Below are 9,831 nucleotides of genomic sequence, written 5' to 3'. Positions count from 1 at the left end.
TTCAGTCAATTTGTGTGTGTGTGTGCAAATGAAGACATATTGTCTCAATGAACTACTGTTACTTATTCTTTACATTTATTCACTTAGCAGACCTTTTTCTCAAAATTGACTTACAACGGATACTATGTAGTGTTACTAACCCACACACCTTATTCGCCAAGGTTTGTTGACTGATTCATTCCATAAACATGTACATCATTCTTTACCTTGTTATTCATCAAAAAAACTCAAGAATACCAGTTGCTACCTGTAAATGCTGGGGAAGTGGGATGAAACAAATGCTCTCTACTATCCATCATTTGTCATATTACAGTTTCTGAATTAATTTGACATATTTCTCCAAATTAATATAAATGTTCTCAAAACAATTAACACAGCTAACTAAACATGCTTATCTTGGCCAAACAGTTTAATTTTACAGCATAATTAAGCACTGCATTTTATTCTAGTAATGCATTTATTAAAAATAATACTTCAGAACTACAAGTGTGTTCTTTGTTGATTGTATAACATAGCTGTAGACACAAATACATGAATGAAAATATATGTTTATCATGAAGTTCTTTAATGAGGAGTTTTCTTGTATAACAGTGAGTTTTCTGAAATAAAAAAATCTGTAAATGTTGAATCCATGCTTGACAAACTTCTGTCTCAACATCTCCACAGGCCTCTTCCATTGCTTGAAGACTTACTTGGTTGTCAGGGTTGCAATCATACACTTTCCATCTCCAAGAGGAGAAGAACTCCTCAACTGGATTCAGGAAAGGAGAATATGGTGGAAGGAACACCATCCTGAAACGTGGGTGATGCTCAAACCACTCTCACACCAGCACTGAATTGCAGAATTGGACATTATCCCAAACAACTACAAATTTCGCTCCATTTGCTTCTGGTCCACCTGCAAAAAGAAGATTTCATTGAGAGAGTTTAAAAATATTTTGGATCCTTTTGGTGTTGTATGGCCCCAAGACAGCATTGTGTGCCACAACACCAGTGGTTGAAATTGCAGCAGACATGGTGATGTTGCCTCCCCTTTGTCCAGGGTCATTGACTGTGGCACAATGGCCAATCACGTTCCTCTCTTTTTCTTGTTAAAATTGAAGCCAGCTTCATCAATATACAGGTACTCAGAATGAGTAGCACTGCTATCCAACTCCAAAATCCTCTAGAGTAAAAAGAACACATGGTACAATAATTGTTTTTTAACGTAACAGTATTGATTGTAAAGTTGGTTATGTAGCTGTTGCTGAACAGTCTGACTTCCCGCTTTGATGCAGCATTATGCCTAGAGATGCCTGAATTTTTCGACTTACAGTAGAATAGTAAAGACACAATGTCCAGGAAAACAATATCTTTGTATTTACAGTAAAAGTGCCGTAATTGTGTGGCTTACACATACTTGAACAAACTGGAATTGCAGCTCCTTCACTCTGATAGAGTTCCTCTCAAAGGGCACTTTGTATACCTTCTTCATCCGGATGGCATTTCTCCTTACAACACAATTAATAGTGGCAAGACTGCATTGGTGAATATTATGGAAGAACTGATTGTCCTGTATTCTTTGCTGAATTTCTTTGAGGCAGATGGTGTTGTTCTGGACCACCATGTCAACAATTGCATGCTCTTGTTCAATTGAAAAGAATCTTTTTCATCCATCTGAATGTTGTCGAACTTACATGGACAAGTAGGAACATTTACAGTAGAGAACTAGACTACTAGACTAACTATAGAAGTAGAATGGTATGGTTACCGGTTTTCACTCTGAAATGTGCAGATAATTGAAGCCACCGTGGATCTGTTTATGTTGGGTTGAACTTTCTGCCCAGCTTGTCTCAAGGATAGACTATGATTTATTACATGGTCAAATAGGGTGGCTCATTTCATTTGAAACCTGTCTGTCCCCTGGCCTTCTGCCTCTCCTCCCTGTTGTCCCCTTCCTCTCTGCTTACATTTTGTTACGTTTTCTTCTCTTGCTTTTTCCACTACACCATTGCCCTCCACTCTGCCCATCTCTTCTCCCTCTACTCCTTCCCCTTCTCTTGTTACACCCTCTCCTCCTCTCCCCTTTCTACCTCTTCCACTCCCTCTCATTAATACCCTTCTTCTACCCTCTCCTCGATCTCTCACTCTTACACCTCTTTCTTTTCCCCTTCTCATTCTTTGTCTTTTTTTTTCTTTTCCCCTTTTATAGTTGTTGTAATTGTGATAGCTATGTAAACAATTAGGAAATTTGCTTTTGTGGCAGGATTGCTTTTTGCTGGTTGCTTCCTGAGTACTTTGTTATGTTCAGATCAGTATGGACAAATAGAACAGGCAATAAATGCAGGTGTTTCCCTCAGTCTGAGTGCTAGTTTGGCTTAACTCCTTTGCTTATAACAACATGGTCCTACATGGACTCACTCTGAATGTGATTAAAGTAAGCTTCAGCGCAGTTTTCTGTGATGTCAAAGATTATATGACTGATGTTCTTGGTCCCACGTGGGTGGGTTGCTCATGTTGATTGACTCCAGTGAACAGGGGTCCGAGTTGGCATAGTGTTTCTGGATCCCAGTGAAGACACCTTCAGCATCTGAGGTCAGGCCTGAGAACTGTTTTTGGCTTCTGATGAAACAGAGCCTTTTGCCATTTGGCTTATGATGGGACAATGTGGGAATTGGAGTACTGAGGACAAACGTAGCCTGAACGGAGTCAGCCAACCAAGAGCAGAGCTCCCATTTTTTCAGTCATAGATCTTTTTCTGTTTTCTTTCAGGCACCGAAGGAAACCTTGCCAAATCTGTGTTGGCAGAGCTGCCTCAACAGGTCACGTGGTACATCAAGCACAGGAACCTATTGGCTAGCAGCATTGCTCCGGAGTGAGGACCCCAGCACCTGGGGGTTGCATGCTGCTGTTAATGAGCAACAGGCTGAGCTGAATGCTCCATGTTACTTCCCTGTCTTTTTCTAACTTTCTTGTCAACCCCGAGACAGGACCACACTGAGAGTGGCAACACTAAACTGTTACTAGCCCAAAGTGGAATTCAATGTTTTAATAAAGTACTAGTTTATTGCTATTATTACTGCTACTACAGTGTGTGTGTTGTTTTTGGCCTTTTAGGTCTGTGGTCGTGTCTATAATCACACTCCAGTGTGCCTTCACAGTTTTCACACATATTTTTAACTGCGTCTGCGCTCAATAAACATGAAGTGACCCAAACGCCACTGTCAGTAGTTTGAGGTGTTTGTTTATACACACAGGCTGGTGCATATTGGAAACACATAAACATTGCTCTAAGCTCCTGTACCTGCTTTGTACTGATGTGTTGTCCTGGATGAACAGCTGCTTCAAGTTGCAAAATATTAATTCCATTTTAATCCTTAGACGATAAGTAGGTGGTGGCTTGTTAATTACTCAAGTTTAATAAGACCGTGTGTTGCTGTTTTCTCATATAACTTTTCCAAAGGTTGTTTACCATGGTGGCACCCTGTTTGGAGTGGGTTTCCTGCTGAGCTGAAGCAACACTAACACAAACTTCTGCAGGACTTCTAATATGGATTATGAAAAATGCACAATGACAACATGAACTGACGAAGGCTTCCTTTGCTCTGAAGCACTTAAAATATTGTTTACACTGTTGATACCCTTTGATCCTAATGACCTCATCCCTGACTGTGAACTGTTTTAACAAATTTACAATGCACAGTCGGTGACAGAAGTGCCTTAAATCTTGATGTAGTACAGCAATATAATCAGTGTAAATTCAGATATACTGTATATGGACTGTATTTATAACCATGTGCCTTTAGATGATACCCATGTTGTGCGTAACGTGGGTTTAATCACAATTATGTTTAGTACTGAAGTCACAGACAGAAAACTCTCTTTCTAGGAATGTCTTAGATTTATTCATTTAGCTGATGCTTTTTTCCAAAGTCACTTACAGTACAAGCTGTAGCCTAGTTGTCTTCTAAGAATACAGTACCCTTATACCTGTGAAAAGGCTGAGGTTCTGATTTCAAGTTCAATATTAATTTGTGTTTTTAGTGACACGAAAGCCAAAAGGCAGATTTATGTTGTGTAAACGTGTTTATGGCATCACTTGAAGTACTGAGCTTGTGTGTTAAAAATGTCATTTGAATTGAGGCTAAATGATTTAATAAAAAGCAAACACGCAGAGTACTGCAGACAGAAAAGGAGATTTATTTTCCAAACAATACTCGCAGTTGTGCTCAAACAGATCTGTGCACTGAAAATGACATTTCCTGTCCCTCTACATCCATGAAACAAAACACAGGCAGGAAAAAAAAAAAAAAAAACAAAAACACACACACACACACACACACACACACACACACACCAGATCATGCTGTGTCACATCAGCTCTGATTTCATGGTGGAAATGCGTAGTCCTCAACTGGACCTCTGGTTTCTCCAGCTAATGATGCAGCATTTGTGGATAGGTCAGTGGAGACACAATGCTACACTGTGGGGAATGAGACAGTTTGGTCACATGATCAGAAAACATGGAGTAAGAGCTACAGCTTCTAATTACTCATACCAGGCAATTGGCTGGACGTGTCACAGGCTCTGTGTGTGTGTGTGTGTGTGTGTGTGTGTGTGTGTGTGTGTGTGTGTGTGTGAGTGTGTGTGTGTGTATATATATACCTTCACTATCACTGGTGGAGTCGGAGTCACTGCTGCCGGAGTAGGCACCCAGTCCAGGCAGAATGCCTACACAGACAGCTGCGGAGGGCAGAACCACGCCCATCACAGGGACTTGCTTGCCATCACCTGCTGCAGTCACTGAGTCTGCGGCGATAAACACTTCATGACCACGAGGTCTAGGCCGTGTCAATGCTACACCCCCTGGTGGCAGAGCTGAACCAGACACTACGCAAAGTCACCAAGGCTATCACCTTGGAGTGAAAGCACTGCAGAATGTAGTACCACTCCTCACCTGTCTGAGCCCTGCCCCCTCCCCCCTCGGCCTCCTCCTGCTTCTGTTTCTTGCTGCCATTTGATGACTGAGACAAGCTGCAGTGGAGAGAAGGGGGACATCTGAGGCCTGGACACTAACACACATCCAACCCCACTGGATGGGCCAGGCCAAAATGGCCAGTCCCCTTTACTGGACTTGTATGGGGTGTTTTACCTCCGTCGTTTGACCGCTCCTGCCAGCAGGTGTGCCTGGGAGAGAACGTTGCGATTTTCTGTGGGATGAGGCCCTGCCCTCTTCCCTGGCTCCTTCTTGCTCTCATTGCTTGCTGTCAACTTGGTGAGAGCGCTGTGGAAGGCACAGTCAAGGAAGATGAGAGTGACCTCTGTGGAACATGTATGGCACAGCACCACCCTGCGAAAGCAAATCTGTACATTGTACCTGGTGAGCAGACCATTTTACCCCGGTGACTTACATTCTTCTTAGAAAGAAAATTCAAGAACGCTGTTTATGCTGCCTTTTGCTTAAAAGTGAAACAGCAGACTTCCTTTGGACACTTGAACTTGTAACCCTACTAGCTGCTGCCAGCTCTGGGACCCTCTGTTACCGCTCCAAGATATTCCATGATGGTTACCAAAGTGACAGGGATGTGAGCCCACACTATGCAAGCCCACACTATGAACAGCCGCCAAATTATGCTTAAGCTTAATTGCTTATGGTGTCTGTGGTAAATTACTCTCGACATACCTGGGACATTTACTATGGTAAAAGCAGAACACTTGCATTGTTACTTGTGAAGGAAAGGATATCCTGTACTCCTTTAGCTCCTGGAGCTCCTCCTCTCGCCGCTGCTTCTCAAGGAGAGACTGCTGCCTGGAAACCTCATCCAGGAAGTTGCTCTCGTCCTCATTCAGGCCTCGAACCATATTCTCTGTAGATGCAGGTTGTGCAAAGATCAGATACATGGGTAACATGAAAAAGCAAAACCTCTTAACTGTGGCCCAGGAGCAGAATTGCAAGGTGTTAACCACCTTCCTACAGGACAATGAGCCAAGACACTGCACAAAGTCATCTGGATAGGTCCATTAGGACACCGATCAACAGTACGGTTTTATTAAAAGCACACAGTGCACGTATGGCTCCTTATCTAACAGCCAACAACATAATCAGGACCCATCTTTTCATAACTACATCACCGTCAGTAAAAGCAACACAAAACACATACCCCTCAACTCGGTACTGGGGTCTGTGAAAAGTTTACATACAGATATAATAAACTGTATGTAAGAAATTAACTGCTTTCATTAACTTTGAGCTAATTAAAACAAAAATGACTAAAGACAAAGCACTCCTATTACTTTCAGGTACTCTTTATTGTCATCTATGGACTTGGAGGGTAAATACACTTACTGAATTTAAATTGCTCCTCGTACTCCTCCTGCTTCTTCTCCTTCTGCTCCTGCAACCGCTCGTACAGCGAACGCGGGTCGTATTCCTCCTCCGGGGCCTCTGAAACATACACGGCATCGGAGGCATCGATAAGCACTTAGACAAACGTACACACACCGAAAAAGAACGTCTTTTTTCCCCACAATACACCTCTACACTAGCAGGACGCTGCAGGGAACAGTGGACAGCACACAGGAGACCCAACAGGCCTCACCTTTTGGGTCCTCAGGCTTCCGGATCTTTTCCCATTCCTCCTGTCTCTTCCTCTTCCTCTCCTCAATCTCACCTTCGGACACAAACTTGCGGCTGAGATCCAAGCCCGCTTCAGCCATGATATCACCTGCAACACACACACCCACCCACAACCCTGAGCCACAATTTAACACACCAACATATCAGTTAAATTTAAATACTTATCTAGAGCATACAGACCAACCTCAACCACCATCATAAACACACACAAGCAGTACATTCAGCACACCACTGAACAATCCCAGCACAGTTGTGGTAGATCCATGTGTCTCAGTCCTGCTAGGGAGAGATGTACCCCCCCCTTCCTCCAAATGTCAGGCCTGAAGGGCAATTTATAGTACCTCCTGAGATGAGACACCCTTGTATTGAATCAGTTTGTGTAAAGAGATATTTTTACTCACAACTAAACCATTACATTTATTATTAATATATCAGAATATATAGGAGGATATTCCTCCTATACGTCCTGATAGATGAAGCTCTATATCAGACAGGGTAGCACAGTGGCACAGTGAGTAGCGCTGCTGTCTCACAACACCTGGGTGGTGCGAGAGGATGTGGGTTCAATCCCCATTCAGTCTGAGTGGAATTTGCATGTTCTCCCTGTGTCTATGTGGGTTTCCTCCTGGTGCTCTGATTTCTTCCTGGAAAGACATGCTGTGCAGGTTCACCCACACTGTGTGAGTGACAGAGAAAGTGTGTTCCACTGATGTATGGATGAGTGACCCATTATAAGTAGTGTATCTAGCAGCGTAAGTCACCTTGGTGAATATGGTGTGTGGGCTGATAACGCTACACAGAGTTCATTGGAAGTTGCTTTGGAGAAAAGTGTCTGCTAAATGAATAAATGTAAAGGTACGTAAGTATCAAACACACAGCTAAGATTAAACAAAGTGCTTCAACAACAAAGCTTTAGACACAGGATTATGAACACACAGTTTGTCCATCTGATACCACCATGTTACTGGTTCTCATCCCTCAAAGAGCTGCCTACAGAGATGACATTCAAATAGCAAATACATAGATAATCGCAGTAGATGGTGCTGGACTCATTTATTTTGGCATCAGGAGAGAAGCAGCTCTGAAAGAGATGGGTTTGAGACCCTTCTTGAGTCCTGGTAAGGATTCAGCAGTTTTGAGGGACATGGGGAACTCAGTCCACCACATCAGATACAAAAACAAGAACTGATGGAATTTTGATTTTGAAATCCTCGTGAATGGATTTTGATTTTGAATCCTTGTGAACCGCAGTGCAGTGAGAGGTGGAGCATATCAAAAACATTCGGGATGGAGAGAAGAAACACTGAACCACACATACAGGGCCGTAGTGAACCGCAGTGCAGTGAGAGGTAAAACTGTGATGTCTCTCAGAAAGTGCTTCTACAACCTGTTGCCTCACACCAGAATAAAAACTGTGAGGAGTCTGAGGTTGAGTGACCTGTTAACAGTTGGCCTGTGTGTGATCCATCTACGACCTGCGTGTGTCCATGTGAGTTCATTCTTTTCTTGCCTGCTTGTCACGGAGCTGGACTGTTCATTTGAACGCAGCACAGCACGCATCAGAACCAGATGAGCTCACCTGCTAATAACTACAAGACTGTCATGTCTGCCTTAGTTAAAACATGTCATTAGCAGTCCTGTGTTGCCCAGTGGGCCACACAGGATCGCATGTCACACCCTCCAGGGGCATGAGGAGATCTCCCTGTGGGCTTATTGCAGAAACACAACTCGTGTTGTACAACACAGTGAACATGGTGTAAAAAAGGGAGCAGCTTCCCGCAGGGGTGCCACAAGTTTCAGAGCAACACACACACTGCAGCATAGCAACAAGCACAAAAAAAATACAGCACATCCTTCCTGGGATGCTCATTAATTATATTCATACTGATTCACTGAGTTCTCATTTATTAACATTTAAGTTTGATGCAACTACATGTGAGCTGTGAGCTGAGGCACCAAGTGCCCCATGGTAGATCTTACTAGTGGTGTGGCATGGGTCCTTCTCTTCTCTGCCACTCAATATCTCAATAGGTGCTCCACACAGCTAATTATTCAGACCTCACTGCTACGCTTAGCTTGTTCACTGCTTCTCATGGCTTCTATCACTCACTGTATTGCAGATGACACCCAGCTCTTCCCATCTTTCTTCAACAGACACAGACATATCCTCACAAACTGCAGCATCTCAGACATCTAATGACAGATCATAACTGCAGTGCAAGTCAACCTTTCAAAAACTAAAACCCTCTATCTTCCTGATTGGTCCTGGTCAAATACAATACATTACAGCACCTACCGATTCTCGGTTTTGTCCCCGATGTTCTGGTCTGGAATATGAGCTCCCTCCGTGTGCTGTGTCCCTCTGAACTGCTGAATCCCTCCTACATTCATCGAGAATGCACTTCCGAAGTCACTTCCCTCCTGATCTCCTGCTTACGAAATAAGCGCAACACCCTCTGCTATGATAATCTATGTATTCCCTATTTGAAAGTCAAATTCCATGATGGCTAAGTTTAGTAGAGCTGTTGTGAACCATGTCATGATCGACGTAGAAAACAAGCTGCTGTCCGCCGATAATCCCGCGCGTCTGATCTGTGTGTAATGCTCTTCTGCTCTTGCTTGCTGTATTATTCCAAGTGATGGTCATCATCAGCACCGTTTGGCGTTTCTACAATTTATGGTAATCACATTTACCTTGTTTTAGAAAGCTGACATCCCAGTATTCGCGGCGCTCGTCTCTGCTCCTTGACCCGTGACCTGACGCAAACAGCATCTCGCGAGGACCTCCTGTTCCGTACAGCATTGTGGGCGATGTAGTTCGAGCCTCGTTGTTTACAGTTTTTCTCAACTTTTTTAAAAGAGTTCTCACAACAAAGATACCTGTTTTCAAAACACTTAACATAGTGGTCTAAACTAATAAGAAGTTGCACTAAATCAATAATAAATGATCGCTAAATTAATACAAACCTGAACAGCATGTCTTTGGACTGTGGGAGGAAACAGGAGCACCCAGAGAAAACCCACACAGACACAGGGAGAATGTGCAAACTTCACACAGACTGAGGGAGGATCAAACCCCTGTCCTGTCACACCACCCAGGTGCTGTGAAACAGCAGCGCTACTCGCTGTGCCACCCCGCCACCCACTTGCATCTGATCTCTTTTCATCATGTGAAATCATATTATCTGTACTCCAGTGATTGCTTGCAGATCATT

The 9,831-nt window shown here is 43.3% G+C and overlaps 1 protein-coding gene across 4 annotated transcripts; it reads right to left on the bottom strand.

Annotated features, from left to right (window-relative positions):
• Window positions 1-4,166: 4,166 nt before the first annotated feature.
• Window positions 4,167-9,446, bottom strand: psme3ip1 (proteasome activator subunit 3 interacting protein 1). 4 transcript variants are annotated; one of them, XM_018751429.1, is made up of 9 exons: window positions 9,311-9,384; window positions 8,913-9,045; window positions 6,579-6,704; window positions 6,326-6,424; window positions 5,699-5,846; window positions 5,132-5,263; window positions 4,937-5,013; window positions 4,645-4,788; window positions 4,167-4,462 (listed from the first exon to the last, which is right to left on the bottom strand). In XM_018751429.1, the coding sequence occupies exons 3-9, from the start codon at window positions 6,694-6,696 to the stop codon at window positions 4,458-4,460; spliced, it is 723 nt and encodes a 240-aa protein (XP_018606945.1). In that variant the 5' UTR covers window positions 6,697-6,704; window positions 8,913-9,045; window positions 9,311-9,384; the 3' UTR covers window positions 4,167-4,457. The 4 variants fall into 4 exon arrangements, with proteins under 4 accessions (XP_018606945.1, XP_018606946.1, XP_018606943.1 ...); XM_018751430.1 differs by having other exon boundaries at window positions 8,913-9,048; window positions 9,311-9,371; XM_018751427.1 differs by lacking the exon at window positions 8,913-9,045 and having other exon boundaries at window positions 9,311-9,446.
• Between the last annotated feature and the right edge of the window lie 385 nt (window positions 9,447-9,831).

This window comes from Scleropages formosus, chromosome 1 (genome assembly GCF_900964775.1).
Source record: "Scleropages formosus chromosome 1, fSclFor1.1, whole genome shotgun sequence".
Classification (NCBI taxonomy): domain Eukaryota; kingdom Metazoa; phylum Chordata; class Actinopteri; order Osteoglossiformes; family Osteoglossidae; genus Scleropages; species Scleropages formosus.
Note: the sequence above shows the minus strand (reverse complement) of the source record. Positions and strands in the feature narration are given on the sequence as shown.